The sequence below is a fragment of the Xyrauchen texanus genome, chromosome 20 (assembly GCF_025860055.1).
Source record: "Xyrauchen texanus isolate HMW12.3.18 chromosome 20, RBS_HiC_50CHRs, whole genome shotgun sequence".
Classification (NCBI taxonomy): Eukaryota; Metazoa; Chordata; class Actinopteri; order Cypriniformes; family Catostomidae; genus Xyrauchen; species Xyrauchen texanus.
This window is the reverse complement of record NC_068295.1, coordinates 29,088,442-29,109,209: the sequence shown is the minus strand read 5'-3', so window position 1 is coordinate 29,109,209 and position 20,768 is coordinate 29,088,442. Positions and strand designations below refer to the sequence as shown.

Sequence of the window (20,768 nt, the reverse complement as noted above, 5' to 3'; positions counted from 1 at the left end):
CAGAAGGGGTCACATGAGAAGGCACGGCGGGGACGCGAGTTCGAGCAGGATGAATCTGGGGTGGACCTCGTGCTGGCACATGCCCCATGAGCCCCTCAATTAGGGCTGCAACTAATTATTATTTTAATAATCGATTAATCTAATGATTATTAGAAGAATTATTCAACTATTCTGCGATTATTGCAACAATTAATCATTAGATCTTAACCGATTATTCAGCTTGTGCCCTGACTTAAAAGGTTGTATTAAACATGCTTACTAACAGTAAAGAGGACAAAATAATGTTTTAAAAATACCTCTAAATGACATTAACTGAATTAAAGGGAAAAAATTATTTTTATTAAGTTTAATTCAGTAAAGAAATTCACTGCATGTCTTGTTTTCCATTTTAAATTGTCAAAAGATTCTTAAAACCAGATAAATTTAATTGAGAAGCAACATATAAGATATTTAGACTTGCTTTAAGAGAATGTATCTGTGTCAGGGCAGAGGGCGGGGCCGGGTTGTGATTCCGCACATCCGGCCCCTAATCAGCCTAATCAAGCCTCAAAGAGGGATAAAGGCCGACTGGAGACTGCAGTGGGACAGAGAAAGAGATTTACGGACAGCTGTCCGACACGTGTGTGTGTGTGTGTGTGTGTTTGTCTTTTTGTTAAGTTTATCATTCAAATGTTATTTATATTATAAAGCCGGTTCTCGCCTCTTACTTTACTCCAGGAAGGAGGAGGGATGCGCCATAGTAGGGTCCTCGCCACTACCATCCATCCCAACGGAGCAGCCGCGGCCATCTGCAGGGGGACAGAGGGGTCAGACAGCTGTCCGTAAATCTCACTTTCTGTCCCACTGCAGTCTCCAGTCAGCCTTTATCCCTCTCTGAGGCTTGATTAGCCTGATAAGGGTGTGTGGAATCACGACCCGGACCCGCCCTCCGCCTTGCTACAGTATCTTAAATATAAGTATATTTTGTATATACATGTATTATTTTCACTTGATTATACTTCTGCGAGTGCAGTAAAGACAAAATATACTTATAATCAATATCTATTCTCTTAAAGCATGTCTACATATCTTATAAGCTGCTTCTCAGGTAAATGCATATTTTTTAAAGGATTTTTTGATATTTTTAAATATTTGTATTTTTAATATTATATTCAACATTCTCAGATAACAATTTTTTCTTCTGCTAAAGAAATGTACATTGTTTTAAATTAGTTTTAGATATTTGTATTGGAAAACAAGCCAAAACAAATAATTTACGTTTATTGTTGCAGTGTATAATGGGGCGAAGACTACCTTCTCTCACCTTTCTGTTCACTTCAATCCATCTTTAACTCCCCCCCCAAAAAAACTCTCTCTTATTAATAAACTATTTTTTATTATCAACGTTGTTGATAACATCAACTAATCATTTCAGCCCTACCCTCAATCTCCATGCAACACCTCTATGGTGATAAATTATGAATGGCCTCGTCTCGTTCGGCAGTTCTGATGCTGGGGATGATGATGTCATCTCATGCCCAGTGAGGGAGAGGAGCGTGTACGTGCCACTGACAAGGAGATGCTTCGCGTCCTGTCAACGGCGGTCAAAGAGCTTGATATCGATTGATGAATGGTTCCTGCAGTCCGGACGCCGTCAAGTGACCGCGTCTCACAGATCAGCCTTGGTTTTCCCTGAAGTTCATAATGAACAATCCTGGGCGTGCCTTATTCAGCTCGTCCATGCAGCGATTATATCCTCTCCAGTGTGGATCAAGAGGACGAAAACAGTTGTGCCCAATTACCACCCCTGAAGAGGCGGTAGCGGCACATTTCTGCCTGGCGAGTAGCAGGGTGTGGAACTCACGGCCCGTTCATCTTTCTAAGCCGTGTTGACTAACATCCACAATGGCTGGAAGAGCATACTCAATGGCAGGCCAAACTGGCTCAGCACTCCACGTGATGATGGTGCTCCAAGTTTTCCAAGCTAAGCTCCTAAAACAAAGGGATGAGCAAGGCTACGATCCAGAGACATTCAAATAGCTCCGCACCGCTATGGACTTAATGCTGCGAGCTATGAAAGTCACTGCACAGGACATTAACAAGTCCATGAGGAACCTGGTGTTTTTGGATCGTCACATCTGGCTGACGCTCACGGAATTGCGTGACTCTGGAAAAGCCACTCTATTTGGATGCTCCAGTGTCTCCAGCCGGCCTTTTTGCCAAAACAGAGCAGTAAAGCAAGCCTTGGCACAAATGATGGCAGCCGCCTCAGCGCAAGCACTGCGCAAATGGGAAACTTGATGGGAAAATGTGAAAAGATTACAGTGCTCGGGCTTTCCCAATTCAAAGCCTCACCGCTTCCCAATTGTGAGTGGCGCATTATATCATGTTATAAACATACCAAATTGCCCTCTGTCCTGTTACGCGGACACGTGGTGAGCTCTGGCACTTAAAGCACAGACTGCGACACACACAGCAGGATTTACAGAGTTAATTGCTCGTTCTGTAGAAGGACGGCGGGCTTCGGCCCATTCTACTTCTGAGATGCTTGAATCGCGTGCTTGCAACAAGCCCATTCAAAATGTAAACTAAGAAACAGATCTTCTTGCATGATCCGTCCTCAGGACTGATTTGCGTCAATAGATCTGAAGGACATGTATTATAGGCAGCTTTTTAGATTTGTGTTCGAGGGAACTGTGTATCAATTTAAAGTCCATCATTTCAGTCTGTCTCTGGCTCCCTGAATGTTTACGAAATATATATATGCGGCGCTTGCTTTTGAATTACCTGAGCGATTGGTGATTACTAGCCAATCAGAGGCACTACTGAGCAAACACAGAGACTTGCTGCTTTGCTATATGCAAAATCTGGTCTAATGTCAACTGGCAAAAAGACACATTTCCCCAGCCAGTAAATCTCCTTTTTAGGAGTAATGCGTGCATACTCCCATGAATGAGCACATACATACCATTCTTCGTGTCTGTTTCAGTTCAAACTGAAAAAACATTACCACTGAAGTCATCCCATTTTCATCGGGGTAACTCCCCACTGGCTGCTCTAGCACCATGGATAGCACCAGCCTTCTACCAACAAGGTGTTATGCTGGGTCAAGTTTTCAAAGTGCTGACTGCAAATGCATCCAACACAGGTTGGGGTGTGGTGTGTAATAGACGCCAGACTTTCGACACCTGGAAACCATGACATGTCAACCACATAGAACTACTGGCTGTCATTCTAGCTTTGAGAGCTTTTATTACGATATTGTGAATCACCACATTCTGATTCATTCAGACAACACAAAAGTAGCGGCCAACCTATGGCCCTTGAAACACAAGTATAAACTTTTCCCCAGTGCGCCTCCTTTCTGTCATCAGCAAAGGCCGAGTGGACGTGTAAATAGTTCTGTTAATTGCACCAAAATGGAACTGATAGAGATGTTATACAGCTCAACATAGGAAATACAGCTGAGGAGGGATAACGCACCTGAAGCCAGCGCCACTCTAGGCAAGCATGATTTAATCATAAAGTTCCTTAGAGAAACAAGATAATTAAATCCACCTCGGCTACAGTCCCAACTTGGGACCTAACTGGTCCTAAAAGAGCTTGCAGTGCCCCCCTTCCAGACGCACTACTTAAGTCCGCAATACTGCTGAGTTGGAGTTGTAGCCCTTCTCTTGATTGGTCAACTTCAGGTAGATTGCCACATCGGCCCGTATTTTTCTAAACAAGCTGCTCGGCTCTGCTTGTAATTCCTCTCACACGATGCGAGCCACGATTTCCACGTGATCTCTCCCGCCTGGAAAGAATCGTTCGGGAGCTCGCACGACAGCCGAAAATCAGATCCTGTACGCCTACCTTAAACCACTGTCTTCCTCTCAGTCTGAATGACAAGTGGTGCTTCTCATTTCTTAAATTGTGCATCCTCATTTCCTTTCCTTGTTTCCAAGCTCCACCCTCATAGGAAATGAGGAAAGGATAGAAGAAAAGGAAACGAGGAATCGAATATAACGTCCTGCTCCCTGTGTCACTTCAAAGTGCCTTTCTGCGCAGCTGCAGTACGTTGTTGTGGTTGCCGCTATGTTATTGAAAATGTATTTATTAATATATTCATAATAAATCCAAATAATTCAAGATGCACTGTTTAAGTATGTAACAATTATGGTTTAGTTAAAAATGTAAAACTTAAATTGAAACTTTTGTAACACATGTAAAAGGGGAGGTGAATTAATGAAGGCATCAGTTGCTTCGACCAAAAATTCTTCTGCTTTAAACTGATCAAATCATTATTATCATCATTAAAAACATATAATTTCTCTAAATGCACCACGGGAAAGCAAGAACGGTGGATCGAGGAAACAAGGATGCACAATTTAAGAAAGTAGAAGCACCCTAGGAATGAAGCATGCCCCAGGGGACCATTTTGTCTGTAAAGACGATGTGTTCCAATGAAAATTGTAAAATAGGACTTTAAAGTTTAGTAGTAGCATGAGTACAATGCAGTAACTTATAAAAAACATAATCTCAGACTCAACATCAAAGAGCATATGTTTACAGCTCCGCTTTTCATTTATGTTACACAGGAGTTGTGAGGGGTGATGCAATGTCCCCCAGTGCCTTCGGAGTGGGTTTCCCGGCTTGCTGTCATCTGGTTGCGTACAATAATGACCCCTAACCATGTAAACATGTTGATTTTTCTAATCAAAAATGATTAGGATTGCCCAGCCAGCAGCACAATATGTGGGTAGGCTATGCTTTTATTCTTCCATTGTTAAACTGCCAAAAGTTATCGCCACGTAGGTTAATTGGGAATGCAGTCAATCCATTTAAAATGTGTTTGCTAAGAAATATAAGAAGGAAATATACCATTGATCATTCACATGTTGATGTAATAACTATTGCTAAATATGCACATCTGTCTTTTGTTTTAGCAAGTATAGACCTTTGTCATGCCTGTTTGGTCAATTGTTTGATTCATGGATTATCAGTTAGTAACTGGTTAATGCTGGTGTTTACTTGGTTAAAAGTAGGGATGGGCATTCATCAATAATTTGGTATTCGAATATCTAAGATCATAAAAAAATTATATTTGAATATTCTATTATTTAAATGAAGGAAATTAATGAGAATTTTTTAGTCTTAAAGGTTGTGTCACCATTAAAAAAAAACAAGCTTCTAATTATATTCAAAACAAGCTTATACCATGTCCTGTGTTCATTTATTTTATATTTAAACAAGCAATGCGTGAAAGCAAAATAAAGAATAGAATAATCCGCTAATGAAGTATACTGACACAGTTAACATACAGGATGAGTATAAACACGCGCCATATACAGGTCCTTCTCAAAAAATTAGCATATTGTGATAAAGTTCATTATTTTCCATAATGTAATGATAAAAATTAAACTTTCATATATTTTAGATTCATTGCACACCAACTGAAATATTTCAGGTCTTTTATTGTTTTAATACTGATGATTTTGGCATACAGCTCATGAAAACCCAAAATTCCTATCTAAAAAATTAGCATATCATGAAAAGGGTCTCTAAACGAGCTATTAACCTAATCATCTGAATCAACTAATTAACTCTAAACACCTGCAAAAAGATTCCTGAGGCTTTTAAAAACTCCCTGCCTGTTTCATTACTCAAAACCGCAATCATGGGTAAGACTGCCGACCTGACTGCTGTCCAGAAGGCCATCATTGACACCCTCAAGCAAGAGGGTAAGACACAGAAAGAAATTTCTGAACAAATAGGCTGTTCCCAGAGTGCTGTATCAAGGCACCTCAGTGGGAAGTCTGTGGGAAGAAAAAAGTGTGGCAAAAAACGCTGCACAACGAGAAGAGGTGACCGGACCCTGAGGAAGATTGTGGAGAAGGACCGATTCCAGACCTTGGGGACCTGCGGAAGCAGTGGACTGAGTCTGGAGTAGAAACATCCAGAGCCACTGTGCACAGGCACCAGAAACAGCGGCAGAAGCGCCTGACCTGGGCTACAGAGAAGCAGCACTGGACTGTTGCTCAGTGGTCCAAAGTACTTTTTCGGATGAAAGCAAATTTTGCATGTCATTCGAAATCAAGGTGCCAGAGTCTGGAGGAAGACTGGGGAGAAGGAAATGCCAAAATGCCTGAAGTCCAGTGTCAAGTACCCACAGTCAGTGATAGTCTGGGGTGCCATGTCAGCACCTGGTGTTGGTCCACTGTGTTTTATCAAGGGCAGGGTCAATGCAGCTAGCTATCAGGAGATTTTGGAGCACTTCATGCTTCCATCTGCTGAAAAGCTTTATGGAGATGAAGATTTCATTTTTCAGCACGACCTGGCACCTGCTCACAGTGCCAAAACCACTGGTAAATGGTTTACTGACCATGGTATTACTGTGCTCAATTGGCCTGCCAACTCTCCTGACCTGAACCCCATAGAGAATCTGTGGGATATTGTGAAGAGAAAGTTGAGAGACGCAAGACCCAACACTCTGGATGAGCTTAAGGCCGCTATCGAAGCATCCTGGGCCTCCATAACACCTCAGCAGTGCCACAGGCCGATTGCCTCCATGCCACGCCGCATTGAAGCAGTCATTTCTGCAAAAGGATTCCCGACCAAGTATTGAGTGCATAACTGAACATAATTATTTGAAGGTTGACTTTTTTGTATTAAAAACACTTCTTTTATTGGTCGGATGAAATATGCTAATGTTTTGAGATAGATTTTGAGAATTTTGGGTTTTCATGAGCTGTATGCCAAAATCATCAGTATTAAAACAATAAAAGACCTGAAATATTTCAGTTGGTGTGCAATGAATCTAAAATATATGAAAGTTTAATTTGTATCATTACATTATGGAAAATAATGACGTTTATCACAATATGCTAATTTTTTGAGAAGGACCTGTAATAGTTATCATGTTTATACTGTATCTCATGTCATGTTTTTGTTAAGAAAAACAAGCACATCCATGTCCTCAGTAAATTATACTAATTTATACACACCAGTTTAAATGATGGAATGCCCCATACATAGTCTTTCTCGGATGCCATATTTACAAAATATGGCATCCATATTTTTACGTTGCTATGGGGACACTGCTTTTTGATGAGCTGCACATATACGAGAGTAAAGTGTTGTGGCAGTACAGAAAATCTGTGCCACAAACAGCGGTTCCGTTTCACTTTCACTTGCCGTGAAATGGGTGGAGTGATTCAATTAACGGCGGAGGGGAAAATGTATAAGGAAGTGTGACGCACCTGGAAGAGGGGGTCATCGGTTGATTTGGATGCAAGGTTTGCCAGTAGAGAGAGGTTGGGTGTTTGTGGAAAGACGGCAGCTTGTCAATCGGATGCTTCCCGTGTGTGATGTCTGGTGCAGGTTCGACTCAAGTATTGCACTTCAAGATCGACTGTTTTTCTAGGAGAGCTGTCCTCAAGACAAGTCAAGGCTGCTTATCCACATATCTTGATGTCTGATGACGACCCCCTACACTCTCTTTAGCTGCCTTCATGACAGCAAATTGGTCAGTACCTCTACGCCGCCATTACACTCGCACCCACACACTTAACTTCCACTTTCGCACATTCCGTGCGCTTGGTGTATTTTCATGGTTTTTGATGCTTTTTAAGATTGTTGTTGGATGGTTTTTTCTTATTACAATTTTTTCCCAAAGAAGTGTTCATCCAATGTTTGATTTTGTTTCTCTTTTCCCTTTTTTTGTTTTTGAGCAAATTTATTAATGAAAGTGGACACGAATCTGCAAGCTTGGATTAACGTGACGCATTTTCTGCTTAGATGATGACCTAGTTATTTTTACTATTGTTTTGGACATTATAGAATAAATTTCCCCTGTGAACTGAAATATTCTGAGACTATTATTGTGATTTATTGTGTAACAGGTGGTTCTTTTTTTTTGGCTATCCTGGGTTAATCAAATTTTTGATGGGAATAATCCTGTCTGGGGCCCGAAGAGCTCTTTAAAATAATTTATTTATGTTAGGGCGGCCACCACCGTTACAGTGTACAGCGCTTATCCAGTACATATAAGCAGGAACCCAGCTTTCTCACACTAAGCCACATTCTCACAATAACCCGCTTTTCTGGTGTTCATCTAAACGTACTGAGTGACAGAACTGTTTGCTCAACAAATGTGATCAACTTGTGACCACACTCGACAGCGCCACCCAGTGCATTATGTTATAACTGCCAGTTTTAATTTGTGTGTTTGGATTTAACACGCATCTCACTGTATATATGGCCTTAACTTTGCGATATTCTAATAGTATTTTTACTATTCAAATAATTATTGCAGAATGAATATTCGACTACTCGTGCACATCCCTAGTTAAAAGAATTTGCCAAATCTGCAGCCCTAATCTGTACCTCTGCAACTTGGGCCTCTGACAGTTCCTGCATGGACAGAGCACTCTCTATTTCCATACTGGAGAAAAGGCAGCTCCACTGTCTTTCAAAAAGCTGCAGGTCCTACAAAAGAATATCACATCCACTCTTCTATAATAAGTAATGAATGTGTGTAAGAACATGTTAAATAGACATCCTTCGGTTAATGTGTGTTTTACCTCATTGAGAAGCTTGTCTAAGGACACTGGGTCTAATTTGCTATAGACTTGCCAGAGTCTCTGACTCACATCTCTCAGCTATAAGACAGAAGAAACAAAACTATGTTCAAAGAAAACACTTTAACAACAGCTGTTTTAGTTTATGCACATTGAGATGAGACAATCTAATCAAGTAACAAGCACAATATGTAACATACGATTGATATACAACCCGTTTTACGTATAAGTCATGAAGAAAGTATAAATACAAGACCTTGTATTTCATGGTGAAAAACACTCCAGCACCTATTCCTTCTAGTGCAAATGCCTGAATGAGAGGCCATTTCTCCAACATAAACATGTCAAAGGTCTGAACATGGCCTATGGACAATGTGAATAAAACATTAACAAAATGGACAAAATTACAATTACGATAAATTAACTTGGCAATGAGTGTATCAGACGCTTACCATGGGAACTGTAGGGGATTCCAATACAACGGCAGTCTTGAACCATGGACACAAAGCTTGAGATCTTAAATTCCTCTGCTGCCTCTTCATCCTCATACTGAGAGAGAGAAAAAGAGAGAAAGTGGAAAAGAGGGAGAAAAAACAGGCAAAAGATTTAACATTTAAGCATTTGGCAGACTCTTTCAAAGTGACTTGATCAGTTCATGTGTTCCCTGGAAATTGAACCCATGACCTTTTCATACTGAGTATTTTAGTCTTATTCTCTGGAAAAATATCTTAACATTCTTAAAACAAGAAAAAAATACTTGAGAAGTAGAATGACATAATTTATTAGGGCTTGTTTAAAGAGAAGTCTAACAAATTTTAGTGGGGTTTATGGTAAAAAAAAAAAAAATAATATATATATATATATATATATATATATATATATATATATATAATTATTAGTATAAGTATTACATGCAAAAACATTGCTATATTTTGTTTGAGTTCCCTGGAAACAAAACAAAATTTCTATGTAATTTTGCTTCTCAAGTATATTTATCTTTTTAGATAAGTTGATCTAAATGAACATAACTGTATGCCACAGATTTGGGATAAAGGAACAGCAAGTGGATGGATATGAGTGTGTGCCATTAGAAGAGATGCAGGGATTCTGAAAACCAGTTATCATTTAATCATTACCTCTGTCTCAGTCAGACAGTGGAGGTGCAGATTCCTCCAGTGAGATACATATGGAAGCAGGTAGCCATAATTCACAGGGTTGCAGTACAGATGCACACACTCTGCCTTAATAAGGAAGACCACATCTAGGAATAAGCAAATATAAAATTTGTCATATTCAAGATACAGGCTACTTGTACAATGTATATTTATGTTTTCACTCATGCAAAGAATGACAGATAGCAATGAAATAGCTTTTGGGGGGTTGTACCATCTAGCACATCCTCTTCTGGAAAGTCCTCTGGGACCTTCTCCATGTCAAAATGGTTCCGTTTGTACAGGCCACAGAAAAGGTAGTTGGCTAGCTCACTGCAGCCATCATTGTAGCGGCTGTCAATACCTGAAATTTCAAACACAAATAACATAGCAACATAGCATAGGCAACCTCCACCTGTCCATTTGGAATAAAGATGATATGATTGAAAGGGAACAGGTGATATTGATTAATTAACTCACCCAGGGAACAGAGGATGCCATCTGGAGCTGTATTAACATCATCCCTCAACAGTGCCTGGACCTTTCTCAAGCGGGAGCAGCTGCAAACACAGCATTGCATTAAATTCACTTAATCTAGAAAAGCCATATACACTCACTGAGTAATTTATTAGTAACACTATAGTCCTAAGTGTAAGTGCCCGACATGGTCTTCTGCTGATGTAGCCCATCTGTATCAAGGTTCGATCTCTACAAAATGCGCATGTGATTTGTCGAGCTGACATTGTGCATGTGTGTGATTAAGGGGTGAAATTTATGTTTCAGGTGTATTTTGCTGAACAACAGAGTGTAATAAATAAAACATACTGAAAATATTTTTATGACTTGATTGTAATACTGCTTTAACAATGTATGAAGATGATCCAGTCTACAGCTCTCGAGTCAACAGTACACTGATCCGAGGACAGCAGCTCTTGAGTCAACAGTACATTGAGTCGATCGCAGCAGTTTGCGAGTCACCAGAACACTGATCCTAGGACAGCAGTTCTCGAGTCAACAGTACACTGATCCAAGGACAGCAGTTCTCGAGTCAACAGTACACTGATCCGAGGACAGTAGCTCTTCGTCAGCATTACATGAGAACTGCTAAAAAGTAAAATTACACTTTTTTTTACTATTGTGTAGATTATATAATATGTATTATATGTAAGTTCTGATGAGCTAGATCATGGTTTCTGTAAAAAATGGGTTAGCTGATTAAGACTAGTTTAATCACTTTTTATGCTTTAAACGTGTAGAACATCCACATTTGAATATCAGTGCCAGTATTGGGTGCTTTAGGTGCAAAACTTTAATGTAGGATGTATTGTAAGATTACTGAATGAAACACTGATGAAAATAAACATCTTTATTATTATAACTTAATTAAATAAAATGTTATAATTAGCAATATGACCTTACATATGGCTTTATTGAATGTGTTTGTGCGTGTATTCTATGACGCCGGCGTATTAGCATTAATTACAGTGACGACATTATGTGATGACGTAAATTAACTGGTAAATATTTTATTTTTTTTAACCACTTCATTGAAACGAACCATCCAAAAGAACCGGTTTGCGGAAAAGAATTGGACTTCCCATCGCTACACTGTACATGTTGACATCGGCAGTCTCCTTGGTGATTTCAAGCTTGATCACACTCATATCTTCCTATAGCGCCATCTAGCATGTTAAAACACTATTAAGTGTAATCGAGTTTGAAATCACGATCGTGCTTAAGAGACTGCAATTGCAAGATGTTCAGTGAAAAAGAAGTTATAATTTGGTCTGTTTTCACCCAAAACCAACATTACATGATTAAATTATGTAGGCCTCTTGGCATTATTTGGGCACCCAGCTCTCTAGAAACCAGTTTTGTTCGCTGGTTAAACCGTTCGGTCTACCTCTCATCAGAACACTATTAAAACAGATTTATATGTATTTGCCAATAATGAAAATTATGTAAATAAATATACATTTAGAGACAAGCAATGGTCTACAAACAGACACACACATATTAAAATAAGATGTGTCTCGACATTTGAATTCAAATATCAACGGTCACAACGAATGAAAAGGCCACGCAATGACCAAATTAGCAATAAAATGAAAGCTATACAAATAAAGCAATATCCACATCGTTCGGTTTTAACCAAAGCCACGGCGAACGAATGTGTACAGTCTTTTCGGAGCTGTCACCATCTTAGAAACGGGACCGGTGTCTCAGGGGAATACAAATCAACCGAGAATAACGACTTCACACTGAGGGGTGGGCGTGAGGGTTAAACAGTAAACTTAACGTCAATGATCTAATATCTAATTACATTTGCATTCAACAACAAGCAATTCTGAAGCATCTTTCGAGACCGAGGCCTCTTTCTGAAACACGACATCATCAGATTAAGACCAACGGACGGTTGGTCCGCGCGCCTCCGCAACCGACATTTTTACTAAAAATAAAATACAACCGGAACACGACGGAAAATATTGATTACCTTACGGCTGCGGTCATTATAGGAGATCTTCCCTTTTTCCTCAAAGCAGCCATGTAAATGATTTGGTATTTAGGAGCGTTTGGAGATCTGTCACATTTGTATAGCTGTTCGTCTCCAAGCAAACGACTCATTGTAGAAGAGAACAACACACAAGAGCGCATAGGAACCGCTCATACCATCTCTTTAAGGAAGGGGGTTGTGTATTTAAGCGTTACATAGTGTTATAGAACAGACAATATGCCATCCCGTAAAAAAATAACAGTGTTGCTTTTGTTAAATTAATCATTATTTTGTCGTAATACGATATGGTTTTGAAACCATTATAGAAAAATCGAAACAACAGAATAACATTGTTGCCTCCTCCTCCTCCGCTGAGGTAGAATAAATCTTATCAGTGTCTCGTGCAATCCTAGAGTAATGCTTTACTGACGGATTAAATATTTTAAAGCGACATTCAAAAGGACAGACACGTTTTTAAATATCAACTGCATTTTATGTTATCATTAGACAGTGCCATTAACATGTTAAATATTCATGTTCATAATAGTCTCATAAATTATGTTTACACAGGTGACGATGCAAATACAGTACAAATGTTGCCCCCTCTGTTCTTCTCTTTGTTGACATTTCAGAGTTACAGATTGCCAGTCACTTCTTATTAACAATTGCAAAAAAAATCTTAACTGCAAAAAAAAAAAAAAAACAATTGCAAAAAAATGTCTTAACTGGAAAAACAAAAAACAATATCCATACCTCATTGGTTCAACACATTGACCAAACATTCAAATTATGAAAGCTAAGAAATATAACCAAACCATGCACAAATTCCCATACTTAGTATGAGGTATATCCTCTAATTGTCATTATCTTTAAAATAAAGTGGAAAAAAGACACAGCTGTTGGAACAGGCTATAAAGTTATGCATTCCATTGGTGTGTAATTATGGGGATTCCCCCATATGTTTTTCTCTAATATGTCCTTTGAGAAAGTTATAGAAGTGTCACAAGCTTTTATTATTATCCAAAAAACTCAGAATTGCTGGGGCTGGCAGGAGAAAAAAAAAATGGCAATACATCTATATAATTTTATCAGTCCTACTCATTGTATGAACAGCAAAAAAAAAAAAAAAAAAAAAACAGGAACTTGGCAGATGACTGCAGATGATAACAGTTAAGATAAGGAGATGGCAGGCAGTTTGCTGAACTTCCCTTAAACACAAACACAAACCTCAGCCTAGCACTGCAATGGACAAACACCAAAAAGGCATTCATATCCCAAGGCCCACTTCTGTTGTCTAGTCCCTTTTATATAACACCCTTAACAGGCTGGAACAGGGATCATTGGGAAATCAAAATCTTAATTTAGACTGTGTAATTATTAAGATAAAGGAAATAACTTAGGCTAAGTATTTGGATTAAATCACTGAACAGGACACAAATGCTCAATTGCTCCTACCATTATTCACTGGACTTTACTACACTAGGAAACAGGAACACAGACACAGGCTGCATTCCAGTGCTTGACCCTGAGGAATTAACTTCCTTGTGTGCTGTGCCTAGTAGGCTATAGGTGTTAACCACCACGCAATTGTGTGAGGCCCCGAACATTGAATGGAAAGCGAAACATAGATGAGATCCACCAATCCATTTGTCATTTAATAATAATGTCTCTTTTGATAACCTTTCTGTTCTTTACAGTTTTATGGCAACCAAAAAAACATGAATATAAATTCTAATCAAACATAGCAGACATGTGCTAAAGAAACTGTACACAGTCTCTCTCGTTAATATGCTTTTGTTCTACATATTAATGAAAATACTTATAAAGAGTACAAATTATGCATGTAAACTATAAACATGTAATAAAACATATGTATGCAATAATAAATGAAATTTCAAGACATCCTATTTATTGATGGAATACATGGAATTTAAAAAAAATTTTAAATATAAAATGTGAGCAAAATTATGAAAAACTAATGATATAATAACATTTGTAAAATTAATATTTTGTAATACCAAGTTAGAAGGTTTGTATAATTAACAGCATTAGCTAAAATACCATTTCTTTCAGAAGCAAGAAAAATGGATATTATAACTAAAATATACCTGAAACATAATTGATTAATATCATTCATATTAATCAATATTTATGGTAATGTTCTATAGTCTTTGGTATATCTTTGGTTTTGTGTCAATGAAGGGGTACTTCAGCCTTACTGATGGTGCTGTGGAGGTACTTACAGCAAAACATTTTGGGAAATACTGAACTTTAGTTCATCCACATCAAATGACAGTAATGACAGGCAGCTCATCTGAGCATGATTTTATGCTGTAAGTCTCTAACTTGAAAAGAGCAAGCATTCCATTACTACTACTGCATTTTATACTACATTATTACATTATTACTACATAAATACTATATTACTGCTAAGGCATTCCTTTGCCTAATTAAAAAAAAATAAAAAAGTTTATTTATATTTTGTTAGGTTTTCTATTGGAAATGTATGTCTCACTAGAGGCAACATGAACAAACAGGAAGTTGGCATGTTGTTTCTGAAAGTTCCAGTACAATAGGATCTGTCACATTATATGCCAACTCACTGACTAAAGACATCTCTTATCAGGCATTTTTGTATTAGCTCAAGTGTGTTTACCTTCCCTTGTTGCATTACCGAAAGCATGTTGTGTGAGCAGTGTGTGAGACCATTGTGACCATTATAATTGTGTTCGCATAATCCGACAAGCATGATTCGGAGGTTGCATTTTTCCTCTTAACTTTACATTTTAATTCCACTGATGGTTCAGTTTAGGTTTGGGGGTACAGTTTACAAAATATGCATTTATTGGCAATGTTTTATCCAGTAGAGATGAAAACAACTGCTTCACATCTCGATTTTGCTGCCCTCTTTGGCCATTTCACTTGGAAAATGGAGCTCACACATGCCCATATGCCCAAAACCACTGACCCCTTTGGCCACTGGAGATAGTGCTTACCAATGAAAATGAATTTACTCCCCCTTATGTTGTTCCAAACGATGGCCGATACCACTTATTTTCTTTCGATCCAATACCAAGTACTTTTAGGCCAATATCAGCCGATAAAGATACTGATACCTCTAATACATTTCATTTTTACGAATTCTTTGGATAAAATTAGTAACTTAAATTATTACTTACATTTTTATATATATTTACACAATCACAGTCACACAAGCTCATTATAATACATGTCATGTATAGGTTTGTCATTACTTGGCGTGAATAACTCTGAAAGTACTGCTCCATCTTTGAACGAGCACTATGACTGAAAGGGTGATAACTGTATTTCTGCACGTCAAGATGAGCGGAAGAAAAAATTGTTCTGGTGCCATGCATTTCGCTCATATTATTATTATTTTCCACTTTGACGATTATGAGATGCATTAAAATTCATGTTATCTAAATAATAAGATCACTAGTTAGATTTTCTTGATACCACATCAGTATCAGAAGTATCGATATCGATTGTCCAATGTTGCAAAAGGTTTGCCGGAGTTTCACCACCACCGGCGACGAGCTGCAAACGTCTGGCAAACAATTGCGGTGAATCAAAAGCTCATTTGCAGGTGAAAATAACGAGTGGCAAATTTGCAGCAAGTTTAAAGATTAAGAGTTTTAATTTTTCAAGGGTGAGGCTGTCGTTCTGCCAAACATTTCCTTTTCAAATGGGTATGGAACTACAAGAGGTTGGGTAAATGATTTTTTTGGCTGAACTTTCCCTAACATCTACTATCACTGGAAGAGAAAGACAAGAACCAGACACAGCAGGAGGATTATGACATTAATATTATTTTACAAATTGAGGGAAACTTATCAGACAGGAAAAGAAAAAGGTGCATACTGAAGCTTAAACAAATGGATGATAAAGTAACAGACACGTTTGATGACCTCCTGAAATATTGGCCATTGTGGGTTTTCTGATCAATATCTATAGAGGAGATTATTTCTTATAAGCAACTTTGGAGTGAAGGCACTAATGTTTCTCATTATTAAGTAAAGCTGAATTGGTTTCCCAAGAGTTTGAGCTGAGACTTTTGCCTCTGATTACTCTGCACCTGTGATACAGGTGTGGTTTGCTTACTATAGAGCAGGATATTTGGGGTCATGAGGTAATTTCATGTTACCAAAAAACTTGGGAATTTTAACTCTTAAAAGCATGGTAATTTTCCCCAACACTCTTACATATTTGGGTCTTTAGAGACAACGGTGCAATAGAGCGAGTGCAATACCGCCCCCACTGCCCCAATTCTCCGGCCAACCTCCCGCTCCATTGTTCCCTCACTCGTGAACAAGACCCTGAGGTACTTGAACTCCTTCACTTGGGGCAATACCTCCTTCCCTACCTGGAGTACGCACTCCATCGGTTTCCTGCTGAGAACCATGGCCTCAGATTTAGAGGTGCTAATCCTCATCCCAGCCACTTCACACTCGACTGCCAAGCGATCCAGTGAGAGCTGAAGGTCACGGACCGATGATGACATGAAGACAACATCATCTGCAAAAAGCAGCGATGAGATCCCCAGCCCACCAAACCGCACACCTTCCCCACCCTGACTACGCCTCGATATCTTGTCCATGAATATCACAAACAGGATTGGTGACAAAGCGCAGCCTTGGCGGAGACAAAACCCCACATGGAATGAACTCGACTTCGTGCCGAGGACCCGGACACAGCTCTCGCTTTGGACGTACAGGGATCGGATCGCCCTAAGAAGGGACCCCCCCCACCCCGTACTCCCGCAGCACCTCCCACAGTCTCTCCCGGGGGACCTGGTCATATGCCTTCTCCAGATCCACAAAACACATGGGCATACTCCCAGGCCCCCTCCAGGATCCTTGCGAGAGTAAAGATCTGGTCCGTCGTTCCACGGCCAGGACGAAATCCACATTGTTCCTCTTCAATCCGAGGTTCAACAATCGGCCGAACCCTCCTCTCCAGCACCTTGGAGTAAACTTTACCAGGGAGGCTGAGAAGTGTGATACCCCTGTAGTTGGCACACACTTTCTGATCCCCCTTTTTGAAGAGGGGAACCACCACCCCGTGCTGCCACTCCTTAGGCACTGTCCCAGATTTCCACGCAATGTTGAAGAGGCATGTCATCCATGACACCCCCTCCACATCCAAAGCTATCAGCATTTCTGGTCAGATCTCATCAATCCCTGGGGCTTTGCCACTGCGGAGTTGTTTGACTACCTCAGTGACCTCCCCCAGGGAAATAGAATCTGATCCCCTATCAGCCTCCGGCTCTGCCTCTAGCATGTTGGGATTTAGGAGTTCTTCAAAGTGTTCCTTCCACCGCCCAATAACCTCCTCAGTTGAGGTCAACAGCGTCCCATCTTTGCTGTATACAGACGGTTTTCCAGAAGCACTTTGGTGCGGACCGAAAGTCCTTCTCCATGGTTTCTCCGAACTTTTCCCACACCCACTGCTTTGCCTCCCTCACGGCCGAGGCCGCAGCCCTTCGGGCCTGTCGGTACCTTGCAACTGCCTCCGGAGACCTCCGGGACAACAAATCCCGGAAGGCCTCTTTCTTCAGTCAGACGGCTTCCCTGACCACCAGTGTCCACCACGGTGTTCGAGGGTTACCACCCCTTGCGGCACCTAAAACCTTGTGGCCGCAACTCTCCACCTTCGGAAATGGAAGCTTTGAACATTGCCCACTCTGGTTCAATGTCTCCAACCTCCGCAGGGATGCCTGAAAAGCTCCGCCAGAGGTGTGAGTTGAAGATCTCTATTCTAAATACCAATGATTTATATTGTAACTGTAGTGGAATAGAGTTACTTATATTTTTTATTTTAAATATGTAATCCCGTTACATGAATTCTGTTACTCCCCAACCATGTATATGCTAGTAGCTTATGTTTATCTTAAGTGTATTTTTTCAGGCACTAGTTGAGTCTAAATAGATGCACAGCTTATATTATTTCAGTAGTACACCCAAATTACAGTAATCATATCATGCTTGTGTTGTTCTTGCTATAAGTTTACTTCAATGTTGTTTCTATGTGAAATACCAATGTTCAATGTAAATCAAGCCAATTACTGAAACATCAGTGCCACCTTGAGTAAGAAATAATATGTATGAGTATATGCATATAAAATACAGACAATTCACCATTGTTGATAGTTCATAGTTACACAGAAAGCCAATGTGATATAGCATTTTTTTTGTATGAATACAGTACTGCTTTCTCTTGTAATACACAAAGAAATAGATATCATGTTGATGGTAAACTTAAATAGATATGAAATTATTATAAAAACAAATTAATTTATGGAAGTGCAACACACACACACACACACACACACACACACACACACACACACACACACACACACACACACACACACACACACACACACACACAATTTAGCCTTAACAGACTGTAGGGGCAAGTGCTGTTAGCGAGCACCTATGAAGGCCGGAACGGTACACGAGGGGGTGGGTGGCCAGCACCACGCCCGACCGCCTATGTCTCCCCAGTGGCCATGTTTTACACACCGCACCAGGTACTCATTTTAGGCTGAGTCGACCTAGGGGAGGCCCGGGACCAGTTCAGATAATCATCACTGGTGTTGGCCATGAGTGGGAATCGAACTCAGGTCGCCAGATTCGTGGCACAGCGCGCTAACCACCACACTACCGCACATGCACACAAAAAAACATGCACTTACATACCTTGGGTGTCCAGAGACCCTATACACTTTTGCTACTTAAACCATTATAATATTTTTGTAGTTTTTTGCAATTTTGGCATTTTTTGTGTGTCACACTATTTATAAGAGATAGACAGAGGAATACTAAAGAGTTTTGGGCATAACTCTGGATGAGATACAGGGGGTGGAAGGAGGTCCTGGGTCTCTACAGACCCAAGGTATGTGTTTAAGGTTTAAACGAGTACTGTATGGAAATGGTTTGCAGGTGTCGGAACAGATATTAGGCACAAAACAATGGACATTTCCTCAACACTTTCCAGGTAAATTAGTTGTTATGGCGCCCAGGAGCTTTCGCTCTACATGGGGTTTTGAAAAACGTATTGCCTTTTCAGAAACTGTATTTTTATAAAGACCAGTCTTGGACAGTTTAACTTGCAGTTAGCAGATATTGCAACACCAATGGGTGTTGAGGGGTCTGTTTAATGTAATAATTTGTGGACAGGTTCCGTTAGCTCCAGTCATTGAGCTGTATTGGTGAAAGGTATGTAAATGCTATAGTATGTGATATTTCATAACCCAGATGCAATAAAGCACAATAATCCTTACACAACACAAAGAGTAGTCAAGCATTGCAACATCTAACCTAGCCACAAAATTATAATTGCCGTTAAACTGCCAGAACATGTAGGAAAAAAATCTTTATCCGTCAATCAAACAAGTATTCTTAACACAATGAGCAGTTAAGCATTGCAACATCTTCAAACTAATCCACAAAATTATAATTGCTGTTAAACTGCCAGAACATGTAGGAAAAAAATCTTTATCCATCAATCAAACAAACAAGTATTCTTAACACAATGAGCAGTTAAGCATTGCAACATCTTCAAACTAATCCACAAAATTATAATTACCGTTAAATTGCCAGAACGTGTAGAAAAAATATTTATCAACCAATCATACAGAAAGGCATTACTCTTACCTACTAGTGCTTCAATGTGTTTTGTGTATAAAAAATTATTATTATATATAGGCCTCTATATATACTGTATATATATGTACATATGCTGGTGGCCAAAAGTTTGGAATAATGTACAGATTTTGCTGTTTCAGAAGGAAATTGGTACTTTAATTCACCAAAGTGGCATTCAGTTAATCATAAAGTATAGTCAGGACATTACTGATGTAAAAAAAAAACAGCATCATCACTATTTGAAAAAGTAATTTTTTATCAAATCTAGACAGGCCCCATTTCCAGCAGCCATCAATCCAACACCTTATCCTTGAGTAATCTTGCAAAATTGCTTATTTGGTGCTAGAAAATCACTTGCCATTTTATCAAACACTGCTGAAAGTTATTTGGTTCATTAAATTAAGTTTCACATTGTCTTTGTGTTTGTTTTTGAATTGTCACAGTATGCAATAGGCTGGCATGTCTTAAGGACAATATTAGGTAAAAAAAAATAGCAAAAAAGAAACAACTCTCTAGAAACTCATCAGTCAATCATTGTTTTGAGGAATGAATGTCATACAAAGGTTTACTACAGTCTTCAAAGACAAAAGACAACTGGCTCTAACAAGGACAGAAAGAGATGTGGAAGGCCCAGATGTACAAATAAACAAGAGAATAATTACATCAGAGTCTCTAATTTAAGAAATAGATGCCTCACATGTCCTCAGCTGAGACAGACAGACACATCTATGACAAGTGCTACAGGAAGCATGGCGTGAAATGTCACCTGTGTATCAGGACAAACCGACAGCTATAATGGCAAGGATCTACAAAGCTGTCATTGCTGCACATGGATGATCTTTTGATGAGAACTCTTTGAAGTAGTTTAAGTCAAATTGTAATATAAAGTTTTCACTTTATTAATGTCCTGACT

The 20,768-nt window shown here is 39.4% G+C and overlaps 1 protein-coding gene across 2 annotated transcripts in view; it reads right to left on the bottom strand.

The window, feature by feature from the left end:
- Nucleotides 1-12,308, bottom strand: part of LOC127660890 (dynein axonemal assembly factor 9-like) — a 30,160-nt gene extending 17,852 nt beyond the window's left edge. For both annotated transcript variants that reach the window (XM_052151356.1, XM_052151357.1), the window contains exons 1-8: nt 12,186-12,308; nt 10,172-10,251; nt 9,927-10,055; nt 9,677-9,801; nt 8,993-9,089; nt 8,797-8,903; nt 8,544-8,621; nt 8,347-8,448 (exon numbers count right to left, since the gene is read on the bottom strand). In XM_052151356.1, the coding sequence (XP_052007316.1) occupies nt 8,347-8,448; nt 8,544-8,621; nt 8,797-8,903; nt 8,993-9,089; nt 9,677-9,801; nt 9,927-10,055; nt 10,172-10,251; nt 12,186-12,238 (771 nt within the window). In that variant the 5' untranslated portion in view covers nt 12,239-12,308. The remainder of the gene's footprint in view (nt 1-8,346; nt 8,449-8,543; nt 8,622-8,796; nt 8,904-8,992; nt 9,090-9,676; nt 9,802-9,926; nt 10,056-10,171; nt 10,252-12,185) is intronic.
- Between the last annotated feature and the right edge of the window lie 8,460 nt (nt 12,309-20,768).